The 20207-nt window shown below is 43.0% G+C and overlaps 2 protein-coding genes and 1 non-coding gene across 8 annotated transcripts in view; 1 reads left to right on the forward strand and 2 right to left on the reverse strand.

Annotated features, from left to right (window-relative positions):
- Positions 1–17210, reverse strand: ap1g1 (adaptor related protein complex 1 subunit gamma 1). Of its 2 annotated transcripts, none has more exons than XM_076024445.1 (24): positions 17070–17210; positions 13343–13546; positions 13138–13262; positions 12854–12995; positions 11814–11910; positions 10957–11033; positions 9353–9448; positions 9192–9272; positions 9011–9109; positions 8872–8927; positions 8652–8765; positions 8419–8559; positions 7972–8026; positions 7731–7853; positions 7478–7567; positions 7263–7387; positions 7040–7144; positions 6249–6387; positions 5964–6090; positions 5641–5745; positions 5349–5509; positions 4921–5019; positions 1549–4819; positions 1–1456 (listed from the first exon to the last, which is right to left on the reverse strand). In XM_076024445.1, the coding sequence occupies exons 2-23, from the start codon at positions 13541–13543 to the stop codon at positions 4718–4720; spliced, it is 2460 nt and encodes an 819-aa protein (XP_075880560.1). In that variant the 5' UTR covers positions 13544–13546; positions 17070–17210; the 3' UTR covers positions 1–1456; positions 1549–4717. The 2 variants fall into 2 exon arrangements, with proteins under 2 accessions (XP_075880560.1, XP_075880570.1); XM_076024455.1 differs by lacking the exon at positions 17070–17210 and adding an exon at positions 16827–17021.
- On the reverse strand, positions 8139–8219 carry LOC142887962 (small nucleolar RNA SNORD71). Its single transcript, XR_012926637.1, has one exon. It is a non-coding gene; the product is annotated as a small nucleolar RNA SNORD71 (small nucleolar RNA).
- The window catches only part of znf821 (zinc finger protein 821), a 16551-nt gene continuing 13529 nt past the window's right edge, over positions 17186–20207 (forward strand). For 2 of the 5 annotated variants that reach the window (XM_076024483.1, XM_076024475.1), the window contains exon 1: positions 19076–19313. In XM_076024483.1, the coding sequence (XP_075880598.1) occupies positions 19121–19313 (193 nt within the window). In that variant the 5' untranslated portion in view covers positions 19076–19120. Of the gene's footprint in view, positions 17362–19075; positions 19314–20207 lie in introns of those variants that run through there. The other 3 variants (XM_076024500.1, XM_076024467.1, XM_076024492.1) reach the window with 2 other exon arrangements.

Raw genomic sequence — 20207 nt, forward strand, 5'->3', positions numbered from 1 at the left:
TAAATTGAAAATATCCCATTTAATAGTTTACAACTTCTCATGTTTAGTCATCAGCTCATACTTTCAGTCAGACATTCACACTCACCTTGAAGCCATGTAACTGGGATTCGGTTTAACATGACTGCTGACTATTAATAAAAACAAACAAACAAACAAACAAACAAAAAACCTCATGCCTACACCTTCCCCAAACGAATCAGTTAATCACAATTTTAAAGTCAGGACATGTCTGAGGGGTTAGACTTGGTTTTCAAAATACAATGTTTTGAATGGACAGGGAGAGTGAATATGGGTGTAATTCAGATGTTCATCCAAGCCCTTTACACACCAAATTCATTCAAACATTAAGAAAAGAAAAAAAAAATCCAAATGACGAATATGCAATTTAACCACTGCCTTTAGACTAGCACTACTTTGTAACTTATTGGACAAGTTAGTACAGACGTGTGGAGTTGGTGTGACAGATGTTGTCATTTGAGTTTGCATTTCAAAAGGTCAAGAGTAGAAATGACATTATTTACACTTGTTTCCACATGCGGCTCTAAGCTGAAAGCTGAAACTGCAGACACCCCCCCCCCCCCAAAAAAACCAAACAAAACAAAAATCAACAAACAAAACAAACAAGTGTCTAGTTAAAATTCTGTCTGCACTTACACTCTTCTTTTGCGCAACCATACACACACAAACACACCCACAAGAAGACTGCAAATTGTTGACCAAAAAGCTGATGGGTCGCTTCTGTCTCATTCTTTTCTTCTAAATTACAGTGTCAAAAAAAGCACATTTTGGGTTAATTTCCAAATGTACATGCATAATTCCATGACTCGTGTCTTCATTGAAAAAAAAAACAAACAAACGTGATTGACAGGGGTACATACTGGCTGAATATGACAAACGACAAGAAAAGACATTCAGACAAGGACGACAGCAACTTTCCCGACCAACTTCCTGTTTTGTACAACTCCCCCTTGTGGCGGTCATGCACGTGATGTAAGGAGAGACTATTCACCTTTACACTTTTTTTTCTGAGATTGCAGCGCTCATAAAAAAAAAAAAAAAAGAACAAATGAAAAACAAAAACTGTTGACTACCCCCCCCCCCCCGTGGACCCTCGCCATGCAACACGGCGTTTGAAGAGAAGGATCAGATCAATCTGTCATGACATCTGTCAGCAACACGGAGGTCAAAGTATTGCCATGCAGAAACAAGGGGCGTCAAGATAAAGTGCTGAACTGCTCAAAAGGACATGGCTCAGACCAACAGTACTTCTAGAATGGGGATTTCACTTGGTTGAGGCGCATCTTGGGAAAATATCAGATAGCAGAAAGAGGTTGTTTTTGGGGGGCATTAACATACCAATTTTAAGAATAAATTTGTTCAAATGTCCGGTAGAGATGAGATTTGCAAATGTGCAGAACACTCAAATTACGCAGAAGTCCAGAGGGAAGAGGAGCTTCTTGACACACACACACACACACACACACACACACACACACACACACACACACACACACACACACACACACACACACACACACACACACACACACACACACACACACACGGCATTGGAGGGGCAGGAGAGCAGATGAAGCAAAGTGCCACTGTCGCTGCTGCGCAGCACTGTGCTTTAATTTCTCAGTAGTACAGTACATCATTCACACATCGGTTTCGGTGGATTCCGTTACAGCTTCTCAAGAGTGACCCTGTCTCATAACGTCAAGACGCCAACAAGTAGCCCGCCGACTCACCAACCGGTCAAGGGAAGAGAAATTAAGATGACACAACCAATCATGTAATGAGTTGTGAAGAATAGTCATCCAAATGCAGTTCAATTGCATCTTTATGATTCTATTTTTGTACATATATGCATACAATTATACTTTCTAGTTAATCTTTTACGTCTTCATGTGGGTTTTTATTTAATTTGATCAGCTTTCGTTTGTTTTACAATTATATACAATGTACAGGCAGCAGATCATAAATCTTTTACAATGTATGAGTGATGATACAGACAAGTCTTTATAGACTGATGCTGACTAGATCTATTTAGGTAATATACATGTGGATAACTGGATTTTTCTTTTTTTTTTAGAAAATGGCATCTAAAAAAAGGATGAAAGATAGTACAAGAGACACAATTGTAAAAGTCCTCATTATGTACAGGAAAAAGCCAATATAGCATTTTTCAACAAGCCCCCCCGGGGGAAAAAAAAAAAAAAAAAAAAAAAATTTAACTGAAATAATTTTCTCCATATACACACGTCATACCTCAAAAATATTTTCAAAGCTAATAGTTTCTCTCATTTGGTCACAGAAGTTAGAGGACAGTGAAGCATAGTGAAAAAAGGTGTACAGCCTGTTTGAACATCTGAGGAGAACAAACCACAGAGGGCCTGCTGACCCAGTAATTAATTAGACGTAGGAACCACCAGGACATTCTCTCAAGCGCACGCTCCGCATGACTGTGATCCATTAAAGAAAAAAAGAAAAAGAAAAAAATCTATTGCAACTCAAAATTAGCAACAATGTGAGGTATTAGGCAAAACCGTCTTTGACAGTGGCCCGAATTCTGATTAGGAAAAAGAAAGGACAGCGGTCACCACAGAACAACCCTTCACAGTACCTCACTACGATCCATATGCACACATTGTTAAAGGGGGTTGGTGGGAGTGGGAGGTATAATGATTTTTAACTTTATTTGAACATCTAATGCCAGGTCGTGAAAGGTTTACATCTATTAGCTGCCATGATTTCCAGACGTGATTTCATTTTTCAAGCCTTCGATAAGAACAAACGGGCTTTTTAGAATTAAGGTGAAGGACACAAGTAGGGAGAGAACTGATTCTGATCGCACAGTCAATGCCTTTGTAAGACAGACGCTCGTGGACATCAATGATCATCACCGAGTGGGTGGCAAATAATAATGACGGTACGACAGAAGTAGAAAAAGGTAAAAAAGAACCAATATACCAATTTAAATCCACCCGGACCATTTCCTTCAGATTGAAAACATGATCAGCACACAAGCAGGCTTTCAAAATAAAGCTCATACAGAACTTTACAGAGTTCAGGGGCTTTTATCTCACCAAGTCAGAAAGGCACATGACTTTAATATCAGGCATAAATAATTTTACTGCAGAAATAAAACAAACTTCCACAAAATAGTGCCAGTTAAGATGAACAGCCTCATCAGAAAAAGACAGTCATGGGAAAAAAAAAAGACTAATGGAGAACATCCCTGCCCAATCTGAGACATCACATGATGTGACCCACACATGCTGGAGGATGTCTGTGCACACACACGCACAAAGACTGACCATTTATCATCTGATGAGCACAATTGCTACTGTGCTACACAGTGGTTGCCTGAAAAAAATGTATGTATGTTAATTAGTATTGGAGTTAGTTTGTGAGGTCAGAACATTGTGTTGTTTTGTTTTTTGTTTTTTTAAAAAAGACTGCCATTTAACACACTTGAAATTGATTCATCAAAAACAGGCCTCTATCAAGGCAGTCACGACCATCCAAAGCAACCGCAAGGAAATGCAATCCAGTGATTGTGATCAGCTTTGCTGATTAAATTAAATGTATGTCTTCTTGTTTGTACTGTTGCTGCTGCTGCTGCTGCTGCTGCTGTATGTCCAGAAGGCAGAGGACAGACACGACTAGGCAGGTGAAACTCAGATCATGCACAGATTCAGATTGGGTAGTGGCAGAAAAAGGAAAAGCATTCAGTGTGTGTAACTACATTCATAACGAGCTTCATTTCAATGTATAAGACCATGCCAGGTTAAATGAATGTGAAATGTTTATAAGTTAAAAGTTAGATTGTGACACAGACGCGGAAACAGTTTTATTACTAAACATCATCACAAATTAAACCTTTTTTTTTTCTTATTGAGACATCTCTCAGGCCTGAATTTTAACCATACTAAAAAAAAAAAATTATAATAACTTCCTCCAAGCATCTGTTCAGTCATCATACAGATAGAAAACTGGCTCTACAGATGAAGTGTTTTCAGGAGAGCTCTATGGGGAAAGTCTGACAACACTGGATGACTCGAAAATTACATCACGCATTATGTGCAGAAGTTTGCGCTGAAAACATGAGTGCAAAGCCAATTAGGAACATTAATGGTGTCTATGTGTTTTCATTGTCAATGTCATGATAAATCAAAAATACAAGGATACTGCAGTGTCCAAAGTCGGCAACATTTTCTTTCTACATAGGCTTGAAAGCTTAAATGTACCACAATGTACCACAGGACAAGTGTGCATATGTGCTTTCATGGATGGTGACGGTGCAGGGCAGCAGGTGCAGGTGTGTGTGTGTGTGTGTGTGTGTGTGTGTGTGTGTGTGTGTGTGTGTGTGTGTGTGTGTGTGTGTGTGTGAGAGAGAGAGAGAGATCAACAGTTGTCCTAAGCAAACAGATCATGAACAAAAAAGAGAAAAAGTTCATTGATTGATATGTTGTTTTTTTCCCCAATTGTTGGTAATGTTAATCGTCAGAAGGGCCTTTGTAACATCAATATTTTGCTCCTGTGTTTAAGATTCTCTGCTTGCTGCTTCCTAAGCGACGGGAGGGCAGCAGGCTGCGGTGATTTCACAGGGGGGTGGGGGGGATCCATTTTAAGAAAGGTGGTTGGTGAAAGGAAAAAAAAAAAAAAGTGTTCATAGTTCCCTTGTTGGGAGGATTTTAAGATGGGGAGCTCATCACTGCCAGGACTGAGGAGGGAAGTTATTGACCTCAGACAGGTCTTGCACAGGCGAGCCTTTCAGGGTGTATGTCAGCTTGATCCTCATTCGTAGCTGTTGCTGAAATTTTGGAAGGACGGATCATGTTTTAAAAAAAAAAATGCACGGACCAGGTCCAACATGTCTGCCGAATAAAAGACTGAAAGTAAAGGCGGACCTACCTTCTGTGGGTTGAGGACTCTAATGATCTGTGTGACGGTTCCCTGGTTTAGTGCTGGGACCACGTTACTGCTCGGGGAGAGGAGCTGCAGCTGGAATGTCTGACAAGCGGAGGGCGTGCGGGTTAGACGGGCATTTAATGATCAGCTCAGAGGGAAGAAACACTGAGAAATACAGAGACACACTACCAGTCAAAGGTTTGGACACACTTTCTCACAAGTAGTTTTGATTGCCTTCAGTGAGAAACTGCAATGTCAACAGCCATGAGAATGAAAGAAAAGACGTTCAATTCATTGGGCGTGTCCAAACTTTTGACCGGTCGTGTACTTTTTCAAAAAAATTATGTGACAAGTATATATATATATATATATATAAATCCTCTGTGAAAATGATGACTTTTTGCATTACAAAGTGCTGTGTGTCAGATTACCTTTGGTACTGCAGCCTGAAAAACAAAGTCTGTCATATCTGCATCTGTTGTGTTGGAAGCATGGATGGTGATGACGGCGATGTTGGGGTTGGGATTGGCTCTCTCAAACGTGAAGTCTATTTTCAATCCGTTCTTGTCGTAGGCCGTCATAGGAGGAATCGCTGCAGGGTGGTTACAGAAGAGCAGAGTGTGGAAAGTTATTAGATTCTGTTCTTTCTTAGACAGTGTCATGATGGAACAATATGGAACATGACGACAAGAGGGAGATGGGGGGGGGGGGGAGACGGCTCACCTGCTGCGGCAATGTCATTAAAGAGTGGTGGTGAGGAGAGGCCATCCAGGAGGAAGGAGGGTTGGGAGGAGGGCACAGAAGGGGCAGGGGTGGGGGCTGGGCCACCTGGGAGAGGGAGGGGAAGAGCAACACTCTGGGCTTTTTCATTATTGCTTTTTTTTTTTCTTCCTTTTTTTTTTTTATTTTATTTTATTTTTTTAAAGAGTATCCAGATGTTTTTTCTGCTCAAACTGGATGGATTCACATTCACAGCAGGGGTGGACGCAGGTAAGATGCATTTTTTTTTTTTTTTTTTTTTACAGTTTCTCAAAGAAAAATCCTACCACTTAATGAGAGATCCCCAAGCAGGTCCAGCAGCTCTCCTCCAGCTGAAGCTGGCTTAGTGGGCAAGGTGGTCTGGATCACTGGCACCACATCATTACCTCCCAGAAGGTCTAATAAATCATTCGCCTGGGGAAGACGGACAGCATGTGAACAAGACAACAAACAAACAAAAAACTACAACATCGAAACTTGTTTCTTGTGCGTGCACACAAAAAATGCAATAGAACCATTGCTTTGCCTTTTAAAGTCTACATTCTTAATCAAGTCTTGAGAAATGCCCTCACCTGATTGGCCGGCTGAGTGACAGGTGGTGGATGTTTGACTTCCACGGAGGGCTCAGTTTCCCCGTTTGTCTGGACGATCTCTGTGGGGCCGTTGGCTGCACTTTTCTCCATGATGGGCATTCGCTCCAGAAGAGCAGGTCTACAGTCAGGACACAAGCACAGAGTCAGCGGGGGGGGGGGGATATTTGAGCAAATTTATTCAGTGGAATTGTGGTCTTCCTGCTACGAAAGAGGATTAGGGCCAGAAAAAAGAGAAAAAAAAATACTACGGGAAGGAGATTTTTTAAAGTTGACGTTAAAAATTAAAAGATGAAAGTTTGTGAATAAAGTGGAAATTTCATTACTAAAGCCAACGCTAATAAAGTGGAAATTGGCGAGTAGACTAGATGGATAGTGGATTAATCCAGTTAAAGTACTAGCAGTAGTTAAAAGTAAACTGCCGAAAACAGTTGTATCCCACAAGATTCACCCACAGTGAACTGTGAAACTGGCAAAAAGGAAGTACTCCACTACACTTGTGCGCGGAGCCTTTCCACGTTATTCTCGACATTTTGACTCATTTCACTTTAACATTGACAGCAAAATTTCAATTTTATTCACAAAATTTTGTCTTTTTTACGTCAATTTATTCTCAAAATTTCGACTTAAATCTTGACATTTCAACTTGATTCTTGAATTGGAAACTTGAAAAAAAAAATTCTGTAGTAATTTTTTTCTCTTCTTGTGGCCCTAATCCTCTTCCATAGATTGCACAAGCTGTGATGGCAATGCTAAAAAACAGAAGCCTTTACCTCATGTGGTCGTATTTCTTGAAGAGAGCGTTGTACTCCACAGCTCTCTGCTGGAGTTCCACGTCAATGCTGCTCCCATATATTGAAACCACCTTTTTGATTCGGCTAAAATGACATTTTTAAAAATTGTTAATGACTGGCAAGGAAGAGAAGGAGAGGGAAAAAAAACAACTTCCAACTGGAATGGCCGAGTAGAGGAAAGGAGTGAAAGAACAGCACTCACTTAACACTAGTGAAGCGTGTGGACAGTTTCATGATAGCAGTGAGAGAGTAACCTCGGGTTACAGGCGTGGACAGATTAGACACTAAGAGGCCTTCCAGCACGTCCAAGACTTCATCTTCAGTCACCTGAAATAAATACATGGAAAACACCGATATGGCATTTTACCATTCAGAGCAGTTTGGCTGAAAAGTGCTGCTCCTTGATTGCGGAAATACCTGAATGGGTTCCTCCTCCTCGCACTGCCCAGACACGAGCAGGTCTCCATACTCTCCTATGCACCAGGATGCTACCTGCACTAGAGGTTGCTGCAAAACACAAAACACACACAAGTTCACAGACAGACACCGAATATTCAGGGAACTTTTAAATCGTGCACGCTTAAAAATGTTGACACCACAGGGAGAGAGAGAGAGAGAGAGAGAGAGAGATCCCAAATCTAATCGTGATCCAAAGCAAAGCTGCTCTGACCTGGGAGATGTCGTCCAGCAGAGCTTTGTAGAGTCTCTGTACTGTGTAGGCATGCATCTCCACACTGTTGGTGATCAGTTGGATGAGGTTGGGAACGGAATCGTCCCGCACGTAGCTTCCTGCCTGTGAAGAGGAACAAGCCCTTTCAATGTGACGGCTACTCGTCCCGCTCGAGGTAAAACTTGCACTGTTATATAACAGTATTTAAACAAACAGAAGAAGGGGCGTTTGGAACACGTACTGTTGTGAGAACTCTCATGATGGTGTCTATGTGCCATCTTTTCGATGGAGCATACCTGTGACAACAAGAATAAATTGATGATTAGAAAAACAGCAACACTGTCTTAATTAACAACGGCAGTTAATACATCATATTAACAATACATTGTATTAACAGCCAGGAGGAAAAAAATGCTGTCAGACAAAAAAATGTCATCAACATGGTCCTTCAGACGATGGATCACTCTGTTTATCATCATACAGCATTTCTGTGTCCTTCAGAGCTTTGCAACTACCTTGCGTGGGTCATAGTTAATAGGAAAGTTACAGTACGTCTACTACACAACCAATCAGCTCCAAGCCATATATATACAACCAAGACTGACATAATCACACTGGACCACTCTTATGAAGTTACAAACCACAAAGGAGTGTTAGTTTAATGCATGTGTGTGTGTGTGTCCCATACTTTTCTGCAGCGAGGAAGACTCCAGATGCACAGTCTGCTTTGAATTCTGGGTCACAGGAGTCAAGGAAGTAGAGCAGCTCCTTCATCATGCCTCGAATGTTATTTCCATTCACCAGGGCGAAACTCAGTTCCATTGCACGTCTAACGGGGCGCAACAGCAAAATGGATAGCGGATTATAGTTCCAGACCGGCTTCAACAGCAGTACTAAACATTTGCAGTTTGCAGAACTCACCTCTTGATTGAAACGTCCAAGTCCTTCAAACAATCCACAATGGTGCTCCGATGTCTCTGCACGGCGTTGTGGTCCGTCTGTACTGTCTTGAGAAGAGACGTCAACGCCACGTATCTGGAACGGCGAGTTCATTTTGAAAAGATGTCATCGAGAACAAGATGTTGGATTATGGAATGTGTACAGGCCGGAACTGACGGATACGATAATTAGGATGCATTACCTTATATTTTTATCATTATTAAGCAGGAAGCGGCCCAGGATGTTAATGGCCAGAACCTGCAAAGTCGAAACAGATTTAGGAAAACAAAACCAAAAGCAAAAAATTCTGAACTAATTGAAGGCCGTACTAACAAACTCACCCTTAGTCCACTTTCAGACTTGATGTCCATTATTGTCAGCACAGTCTCGTACAGAATAGCATTGCCTACATTTTTGCTCGTCTCCGTGTTTGTTGCAACCTGTGTGCACAAGTACAGCATTCTTGCAGCAGATGGCTCCATTTCGGGAGGCTCAGCCAATCAATTTTTAATCAATTCTTACCTGTGCAAGAATGTCATTCATTGCTTCACTGGAGTCATCGTCACTCTTGCCTAAAATTCGCAGTAGTCTCAATATCCGCACCTGAGAAAAGCAGCGACGTTATTGGCTTCAGTCGGGAACACAGACTGCTCTATCCAAATCCATCAAACCGATCTCAGTACCTGCAGAAAAGGATCACTTATGCCAGACACATCATGTTCCGGAGAGTATCCAGACATGATGAGGTTCTTCAGGATTCTCACCAACTGCGGAACAAGCTACAAAAAGACAAGACAAGAGAAAAGAACGCCATCAAAGTAGTTTGTTACAATTGTCAAATATCTGCCGTCATACTTAAAAAAAAAAAAAAATCTTTATGACTTAGAAATGAAATTGTTACTAATTAAACTTTTAAGCCAATAAATGCCATCATTTAACCTATTCAGTTACTGGTGTCTAGTCGTGAGGTTAATATTATTGGAATATGAAAAGCCTGGAATTGACTGGGAATTTAAACCTTGATTGTAACAGAATATTGGGTTAAAAGGCTTGGTTTAACTGTTGTGTGAGATTTTCATTCTTGTTAGTAACTAGTTCTAATCTAGGCAATTAAACCCCACTGATTTCATTTGAAACAATTTAACAACGCACAATAACCTGTACAGAGGATGTTTGCTGATGTTTAGTAGCACAAAAATATACATGTGCATTGATTGCACCTTTTTCAGAAGGAAATAGGTCCGGAGATTTTACATCAACTGTTGTTCACTGTTGTTCACTTAACTCAACAATGACATCATGTCACAATACACACCAGATATTAAAGTTATCATTCTAGGGACTGAATCTGTGGTAGTGTCATAGTGTAGTAGTGGTGAAATTAGAAACATTAACATTTTCAACCGTGGCTTAATGGTGCATTAAGTCTTGTCCGTGTAAAACAGCGACTGGAAACAAATGAAGTGCCCTCCCACAGTGACAGTGGAAAGGTACGGTGGAAATCATCCGTTTCTTGCGATGACACATGTGGCAACCACGTGAAAACACACCCACCCAACTGCTCTTAAATAGACAGTGACCCAATGAATTGCATATTAGCCGGATAATGACCCAAAACATTGAAAATGCATCCGACAAATGGATCAAAAAAATTTGTTAGGGAAATAATCAAAACATTGACGAGGTAATGATCACTGTACAGGTTAAAGAAAAATTTAAAATTTTGAAATTAACGGGGGGTAAAAAAAAAGAAAAAAAAGAAGACATTATTCAACAGAAATTTGGATAGGTCTAAAGGTGGCTGAGTGATTACTATTTACAGCATGCACCAGCTATGAGATCAGAATGCATTCTTACCTTCTCATTCTAACACAATGCAGGAATTGTAACAAAGACAAATGACAGAAAAAATATGAGGTAGATGTTAGGGAGGGGAAACTGGCAATCATTCACTTTTTAGAGAGCTTAGAAAATAAAGTTTAGATCATGAATATGAGTGGTGGTGCTTCTGGAACAGTTTTGGTGCACCTAGGAGGAGGAGAGGTACAGCAGTAGTAGAAATACAAGAGGAAAGGACAGAGGTAGGAGAAAAGACATTGAGACATACTTTGAATGTGGAAAACTCGCCGCGCAATCTACTTTAGTGTCAAAAATGTTCACGTTTTAATAGCTTGCTTTACCGGACGGAAATGTGCAGGCAAAAAGGAGAATGAAATGTGACATGATCTTGCGACAAATGCATATAGAATTGTGTCAAGGGCCTCTGACGAAGGCAAGTTGTCGGTACCTTTCTGAAGTGGGCCAGCATGTCAGGACTTCGTTCGCACATTTCAGTGAGGAGGACAACAGATGTGTGGAGAACACCTGGCGGAAGACACGGAGGACATGTCAACAACGAGGTGGGGTCGCTGACATAAAACAGAAATGCCGAGGTTTGCGTGACCGGACGAAACACTTCAGTGCTAAACGGTGATATTGGAATTTATGATGCAATATAAAGACTTGAATTGACTAAAGATTGTATTTGCACCCAAGCATTGAATTGTCTGTAACATACAGAAAATGCTGCGATGCACTAGAAGGGAGCAAGGGCATATAATGTCTCTGTGTACAGATCTGAACACTAGGAAGTCAAAGATTCATGAATGTTGTGACAGCAGCAGCATGCAGGTGAGTGCACACTATTTTTAGAGGTGTGTCCTATTTACGATAAAACATACAAAAAGCGTGGAGGAAGTATGGTTCTTTTTTTTTGTTTGTTTGTTTCTGTTTTGATTTGCAATTTTGTTTTTTGTTTCTGTTTTGATTTGCAATTTAACATTACAAATCTCTCATAACAGTGAGCATGTTTTATGTAACATCTAATCACATCAAATAGACTACATGACCTTGAAACAGAATAAAACACAAGGACCTTTAAAACTACGACATGAAGCAGTTCCTTCTGTATTGTCATAAAATGTCAAACAGGATCAGGTTATTAAAGTAACCCCCAGTACACAAGACATTAATTCCTCTTTACTGCAGAGGACATCACAAGAAGTAAACTGGCTGCTCCGCCTTGTCGAACAACGCACAAGATCCCAGAAATGCAACAAATTCTCTGCTCCAGCAACTTCATCCAGACAAACACCAGGTATTTACCGTGGTTCTTCTCGTTCAGCAGGTTTTTTGTGGCTGGAAGGAACATTTCCATGAGTTCTGGAACTTTCCGGATGACGTGAACTGCACACAAGGCTGCCTGCAAACACAAGACAAGGGACACCGAATTGGGAAAAAGATAAAGTAACTAGTGGTGTTCAAATAACGGTTGGCCAGCTAAGCCGTCCAATGTTTCGTTATGATCGAGCAAAGTCGTGCAGAATTTAAAAAATGTGGTTCTACCGCACAGTCACTGGGCAGACCTGCATTTTCATTCAAGAGTGAATGTTGCAGATTTACTTCAGTTTGTCCATAACTAACACCACGACCCGGGCCATCTGTTGTCCACCGGTGCACGAGGCAACAGGACGGCCAAGGCCGGAGGTGGATGATCGACTCTGTGATCGTTTCATCAGACCTTTGGCCCGTATGCGCTGGCCACATGGGCGAAGAGGGGTGCAGAGGTGTCAACAAATCAATGGCCAATAATCTCCAGCGCAGAAGTCACTGAGGCAGTCAAACAACTCCACGGTGGTGGATGAAATCCACCCTGGGTGTCTCAAGGCTCTGCAAGCTGCAGGACTTTGTTGGTTCTGGTTGGCACATCTCTGCAGCATCGCACAGACATGGGGGGGGGGGGGGGCAGTACCACTGGAGTGGCAGACTGGGGTGGTGGTCTCTTCCTTAAAGAAGGGGGACCAGCCAGTGCGTTCCAACTCCCATGAGATCAGAATCCTTGGTCTCCCTAGTGAGGTCTACAACAGGGTGCTGGACAGGAGGCTCCGATTGCGGAACGTCAGATAGCGGAACCAGTTCTTCACTCTCTTCAGGGTGCATGGGAGTTTGCCCAACCAATCCACATGTGTTTTGTGGATGTGGAGAAGGCTTACTGGTAGTGGGGGGTAAGGAGGTGGTCTGGGCTTGCCTGCTAGGGAAAATGCTCCCATGGCCCCAGAATCCCGGATAAGCGGTTGATGATGAGGTACAAGATTCACCTCAACTTTGGGAAGCATTCTTACAAACACAGCCACAACAGAACTTACTTTTTTTCTTAAGTAGGAGTTGGATGTTTTGAGTAGTTTCTCAACTTCCCCAGCAAGGTCACGGCACATTTCTGAGGAACCCATGCAGCCTAGAGTGCACAAGGCCAGGCCCTGCACATATTGTGTACTGTGATTCAAGTCACTGGAATGTGAAAGAGAAAAAAAAAACTGGATGAGTAAAACACAAAAGTAAACCTGGCATTCAGTTTCTTTAATCAATAGCAAAAGGTGTGTTTATATACGGTAGATAGCAAAAAGAAAAGGTCAGTGTGGCCTCCACTTACTTCTTGATGCAATTTGTCATTAGTAGGTGGACGTCCTGCCTCTCGTCCAGCAGCAGCATGGCTCCCAAGTAGCCTATTCTTTTGTCAGTGAACTTCTGGGACGCAATCAGCTTCAGGCACTCCAGCTGAAACACAAGGCGCCGCGTCATACAACTGTCCAAACGAGCTGGCGAAGCAACGTGAATGCTGCCACGTTCAAACGTACCTGCCCAAAGTGCGCCGGGTAGCCCAACATGTGCATGTAGAGTAACTTTGCAACATTTCTGCAACGGTATGTGTTGTCTTCCTCTCTGAAGGACGAGCGTATAGCAGCGCACTCTTTCTGAATCATCTCGCGCTCCTCCGCCTGGGTCCGTGCTGTCCGGATAGTCCGGATCAGCTCCCGCAATCTGATCGGAGCTGGCATTCTCTGGAAGTCATCGAGAAGAGAGACAGGTTGGCACCCGTTGAGCTAGGACTGGGCTACACCGCACCAGACATCCCAAGCAGACTCAGGAGAAAAAAAAGGGGGTCGGGGATAAATCTTGAAACACACCCAGGAAGTGAACTGAGATAATGAAACGCTGACCTGCAGGATTCAGTCTCTTTTACAGGAGGATCGCAAGTCAATGTGTCCCCTGGTTGAACAAGTTTGTTTGGTGGCATACCAATAATAATGCAATTAAGAACGTGTGTCATACACCTCAAGGTGGCAAACTGATGGCTTTTGCATTTTGGAAAAAGATAATACTGACAAAGGAAGTGGACGCTTCCGTCTTGGAGAAGCATATGAGAGCATACACGCTTAAAGCCACAGGAATCGGTTTAAATATTCAGAAGCGGAATAAATTGTACAACCCTCCTCAGTGGCTCACATGTAGCTCCTAAGGCACGAATCCTGCAATACCGGCAAAGACACCATCGAGGAAAATGAAAAGTGCCAAGAAAAAAACATCATTACGTTTGAGGCAATTTTCTTTCCGACGGTCACACAAAAAGGTTCAGACCCGAAAACAGTCACCATTTAGCCTATACACTAAAGACGAAACAACAGCACGTTTTGATATCTGCACCCTCTTGCACAGTGGCTGCATATTTAAAGCAAACTATGTAATGGTTTAAGTGAGACAACTGCTACCTTAGCGTATCAAACGAGGGACTTTTCACCAGTGCAACATCACTTCACCCTCAGTCCAACACTGGGAATGTTTTTTGTTTTTTTTTTAATTCTTTAAGCAGAGTCATTGCAGGAGCAAGTTGTGTTAGAATAAAAAAATCTCGCTCGACAAGAACAACCAACGGCTGCCAGGGAGGTAACATTTGGAAGTGTGCGTGAGTTTACCCCTGACTCTTGGAGACACCTGCCCTTGCTACTCCACCCCCACCCTCTAACCCCCACTCACCCCAACCCCATGTTTGTGTGTCGATGGTTATCACCGAGGACATTAATTTGCTCTTCTTTGAACTCTGCCATCCAACCGAGAAGAATGAGAACATCCTTTGTTGCTTCCAGGCACAGTTTGTTAATGAACAAAGAGGATAGGGGAGGTGGTCAGCGGGGCCACCTTAATATAAAGAGATTTACCTTCCATCTTAACACCATTTAAATTGCCTGAGCTGAAAAAAAAAAAGAAAAAAAAAAGACCTAGCAGTAGCCCAATGCACCGCGGCTCCCTGGTTCCGACTATGTTTTAGATCAAACGTGTACTCATGGATGTTAAATCCAGCCCTGTGCTGGAGTGGTCTTCCCTGAGTGGAAACACAAAGCTGTTATTGTTTCCAGGAAGTGCAAAACTTCCAGAATGGTATACGGTTAAAATGACAGGGGCAGGTCGAGACTCAGAACCGAAGATGGAAAAAAGGAAGAAGCAGTGTGTCACAAGGGAAAAGGGCAGAGCTCATCACAGTGCACCACACTACGACAATTTTCTTTTCTTTTCTTTTTTTTTTTAAATAACGTCTGGCATATTAACCCGAAACCTCTCTTTGAAACCATCTGCCCTCTGAAAAAAAAAGGTCATGCATTTGGGTTGTGCCTTCTTAGCCCGTGTCCTATGTGAATGCACTTTGCATGTACTTTGAAATGTTCACAACAAGCTTTTCCTCTCAGGAGATTTGCAGAGCCAGACTGGATTAGCTTTGAGTGCCTGACAACCAGCAGCAACGGAAAGCTTGTCCTTTTTTTTTTTTGAACCACTGCGAACTTAAATATTGGGCTCCGGGACTTAGGAGGGTGATTTTTACATTAATGCTGAACAACCAAGAGGACCGCACACTTGCTCATTAACAGCGTCATTTCGGCATTGGCTCCGTAACGCGAAGCGGATAAAGGGATCGTCGGGCAGCTGGGTGATGGAGAATATACAAAATTGAGAGAAGCATTTTCTCAGTCTGTCGCTACCTGCTCTTCATCTTCATTTTGTCTTCCCGCACGCACCCAGACAGGAAACACAATCTATACATATTGTTCTCATGACAGCCGGTATTCAATCTCACTTTTGTCAGGCAATTCAAGCAAATTCACATAAGAATGGGTAATAAACGTACCGCGTTAATATTTTGCAAGATAAATGCTGTTGTGGGGATTACCTTACAAACATACGTGTGACAGTCACTGATATCCGTTAAAACATTAATGAATAACCACACAATTTGCCCCTCACGTGCTCAGTCTTAAAGTGTCAAATAAAAATACGGGTAAAAGACAACACAAGAAGTCTGTGGCTATCCAAAAGCACTTTACAATTGCTGTAAAAGACAAATATGGCCAATGTGCCGACACGTTGGACGACTATTATAAAGGTAGAGCAGGCACCTGATACTTTACAACGGGGGAAAAGGAGAAAACTGCATCGCTCATTCTGCATGTCACACTGGTTGGCCAACTTCCTACTTGCAGCGGACTTCCTTGACGTTATCGCGAAAGGAATATTTGACAAAAAAAACGTCCTTTTCATGGGAAACGTATACATTTCGTACATCCCTGCACACGGGACCGCAATAAGTGTAAAACAATATATCCACTTTAGCCGTTGCCGTGGCTAAATTTTAACCGGAGCTCAAGTTACGACTAAAGCTAATAGAGGTCCACGTCTTCAACAGCTCTCGTAGCTCTAGTTAGCTTGCTGAAGCTATTCAAATGAAAACGTTGACATACTTTGGTACTGTTTACACTCAAGTCAAAGCAAATTGGGACTGCAATCATTTGATTCTGACCGCTGACGTTGGCTAACAACAGCGCGGCACAATCGGTGAGGTACACCTAATATAACAGCCTTTATTTCTTCTATTTTAGTTAATGTGCAACTCGGTAGGTTGACACTTCAGCAATAGCTTCACCTTGGCTGACATCGTCCAGAATTATTCCAATGTAGGTTCGCCGTTGCCTCGAAAGAGGTGGATGACAATGTCGACAGTGAGAAAAAGGCACTGCGGACAGGGCATGACAAGTGATTTTGGTACCCAATTGATCAGGACGTGGTGCACATTAGGCCTTCTTTGAAGCGTTTGGATTATCATGCTAGCGAGACTCCTCTTAAGGCGTTAGCCAGCTATGTGGCCAGTCGTTAGTTTTTCTAGAACCACCTTCCGACAGTTTGCCACCGATAATGGAACCGCGTTAGAAACGCAAGACAGTCACAAAGACGTAAAACATGCATTTAGCACGAGTTGTTGTCACGACACCTTTCATTTAGTAAACAAGCACTTACATTAAACCCCCTCGGACTCGTCCCTAGCCCTGCAGGTGGCTATCGGAGCTAGGCTAACCGTGTTGGGCAAGTCGGCTAACTGAGCTGCTGACAGCCACTACCCCGGTGGCTCCACTGAGGGGCTGCGACTTCCTATGTTAGTAGTACCGCGGCTACAGCGTTGCAACCCAAACACGAACGGTGATCGACGTGTCACTCGCTCACACGCTTTATGCCGACGCGCCGGTCTCGTAATATACTTACTACCCGCAGTGATGCCAGAAAAGGGCTGGAATCGTCTCTATTAGCAATGGAGGAAGGGACACACTAGACATGCAAAATGGTGGCTGCTCCAGCCTCAGCACATCTACCGCAGGCGGAGGGTTACACTGACATCTCCCAGAGGTTCGTCGGCGGAGCGCGGACGCAGACTGGCGCTCAAAGAGCTCAACTTTACCACCAGCGTACAGTAACGCTAGCGTGCCGGAGCGTTTTATCGTCTGCCCCTTGCCCAGGACTCCTTCCTTGATATGCCAGTAACCTCCGGAGACCATGGGTAAGACCCCGAGTCGTGCCTTTTAACGAGGTTTAGACGTGCAGCGCGGTGATTACTTTTTTCCTTTTTTTTTTTTTTTTTAACCAGTGGACATTTAATTGTGTTGGCTAGCAAGGGATTCGTCTCTTTCATCTCTCACATCCCGACCACATTAGCTCATGAAAACGCGTCAAGGCTTGTTCTCTTGTGGTTAGCAACCGATCGCATTTAGCGCGGCTTTGAAGCCGAGGGCTAGCGGATGCCATCTGTCAAGTGTTTGGTGCGCACGGTGATTGTCATGACGAGAAGAGGGTTGTTTTGTTGAGGTTGCACGTCTTCTTTTCGCCGGGCGGAAGAATACATTTTTTTGGCCCAAGCCAATGTGGTGCTGCGGTCGGTTTACTCGTGGCAGTCAGTGATGACGACGACATGTAATGTTATGACATTAGCGCTCCGGTGGCGTAGACCGCCACCTGGTGGCGATGTGAGGGAAAGAACTGCAGGTGTTCTGCGCTGGATGTCAGGACTGCAGCGCGTTTGGCTGGAGGTCTAAATCTAGAGGTTTACTAAAATATATAAAAATATTTTTTCTTTTTAATATGGAAACTCGTGACTATTATCCAAGTACTTTTTCTTTATTCTTCTTCTTCTTCTTTTCTTTTTTTTTTTTTTTTTTTTTTTTTAAATTTAGCTGCATTACATGTAATTGGAAATTGATTCTGTTTTAGCAGGAAGCTAAAAAGTTAAAGTGAAAGTGTCAAAATGGGTATGATCGAGACCAGGCGTGGTCAAACTACGTCAAGCTTTTTAATCCGGCCCGCCAAATTTAAAGAAGCTATATTATGAGCAAGTAAGTCATAAAATAACTGTATTTCATCCATTTTGACCCCCAACGTTTCAAGGGTCATTTTGATAAAGAGTTAAGTACCGTGGGGCTTCAAAGACACATTATGTTGTAACTCTGCTTTTGATAGATTTTTTCCTCATGTTGCTCCTCTGGCAAATTCTAGAACCCATTGTGGCCCCACTGGTCAAAATGTTTGCCCAGCTCTGATCTAGACATAATATAATCTTATCTCCTGTGCATTGTATCATGTCCACTCTGTATATATTCGTTATTTACAGGAATTCTACTTTGTATTTTGAAACTACGGTGAATGGGAATAGACAATATCCACACCCATTTCCTATTTTTTCATTTGCTTTTGAGGATTTATATTTATATGAATTATATTTTTATTAAAATATTATAATAAAAAAACAATTAAAACACCACCTGTATGACCCAGAAGACCTCCCCCCCCCCCCTTTATTAAATTAAAAAACATCAAATAGTTTTGTTTGTTTGTTTGTTTTCTTCCACGCAACCTGAACGCATCGTACGGAGTGTTGTTGAGCGTGAGCTCCCCCACAGCGTCCCCGCGTATCCCATAATCCTGTTCGGCGGCAAAGCTTCGCTGCTTTTTTTTTTTTTTTTTTTTTTTTTTTCCTTACGTTCGAGATCAGCTGAGCTCGTGCGCGTCTCGCTGCAGTGAATGCACGAGCGCCCGCGGCTCGGAACGGGAATCGGAGTTGCTCGGGACCGTTCGGGGCTGCTCGTTGTTGCTCGGAGTCTCCCCGGACGCCGCTTCAAACAGCCCTCCCTGGCTGCCGGAGACAGGGCTTCCCGTCCCCCCCCGCAAGAATGTGACTCCCCGCTTTTTGAACGTGTGCGCTTCTACTCCTTCTTTTTTTGTTCTTCTTCTTCTTTTTTTTTTTTTGAGCGGTTTATCCCGGGTGGATGTTCGCCGGTGTTCGCCCCGAGGATTTAATCAGTTGTGTGATTATTTCCGCCCGTCGAGCTGCCAGCGCTGGCAGGGAATACACCTGGACTGGCTCGGGAGCGGAGATCCCAGATCGGTGCCGGGGACTGGGCAGTAATATGTCCAGAAGGAAACAGACCAACCCGTTCAAAGTTGACTGGAGGTATCCAGGTACGACAGCACCACCACCAGTACCAGTAGCAGCAGCAGCAGCAGCAGCAGTCAGCGACGGCATCTGCGATCACGCTGTGGCTCATGATGCGTTCACAGTGTCGAAATAGGATTGTGTGTGTGTGTGTGTGTGTGTGTGTGTGTGTGTGTGTGTGTGTGTGTGTGTGTGTGTGTGTGTGTGTTATCTCAATTGAAAGAAATACACGGCGCAAAATATTTTGTCGATAAATAGTTTTTGCCATTCGGGTTGAGGTAAATATTAAGAACATTTTGCTGTTGACTCGTTTTGTGTTGAACTCTAGATGTGCACACAGACAGTGTGGGACGGTCGTACCGGAGTCAGCCATCCAACGTACGTTCACTTCATTCATCTTTCCGTGTGCCTCCGCGGATCCTTGATGCAGATGCGCGTGTGTCACAGAGCTGCTCTAGATTCAGGGGTGCCGAGTCCAGGAAGCGGCGCTCATTGTCAACATCTCTCATTGGCAGAACCACCAGCAGAAAGTCTCCATCCACGTGCCGTAAAGTACACAGCAGCCAGTTCTGTCTGCCACGACTACCTCCTTGCTTTGTGATTTGCATTATTAGGAGACACATTGTGAGTGTCTCCTCCAAACTTTTGGCTTCTATTCTTTCCTGGGTGACACCTTTTACTCTGAGAGCCGCCGGCTAGCTTTTCCACTTTGCGTTGTTGATTGTTGCCTTTATCACAGATAATTTTCAAGACAGCGTTGCAGTATTGCCACACATTTTATTGTCATTGCTTTTAGCCGAGCAGGAAAAAAAACAACATTATTTGCCAGTAACTAAACACAGGAATGGATGAAAAAAAAAAACATTAGCATCCATAATTAATGTTACAAGTGTTGCGATAAATGTTCTCACATTCTTTAT

Source organism: Nelusetta ayraudi, unplaced genomic scaffold (assembly GCF_046127955.1).
Source record: "Nelusetta ayraudi isolate G7.1 ecotype Tasmania unplaced genomic scaffold, CSIRO-AGI_Nayr_v1 ptg000002l, whole genome shotgun sequence".
In the NCBI taxonomy this organism is placed as follows: domain Eukaryota; kingdom Metazoa; phylum Chordata; class Actinopteri; order Tetraodontiformes; family Monacanthidae; genus Nelusetta; species Nelusetta ayraudi.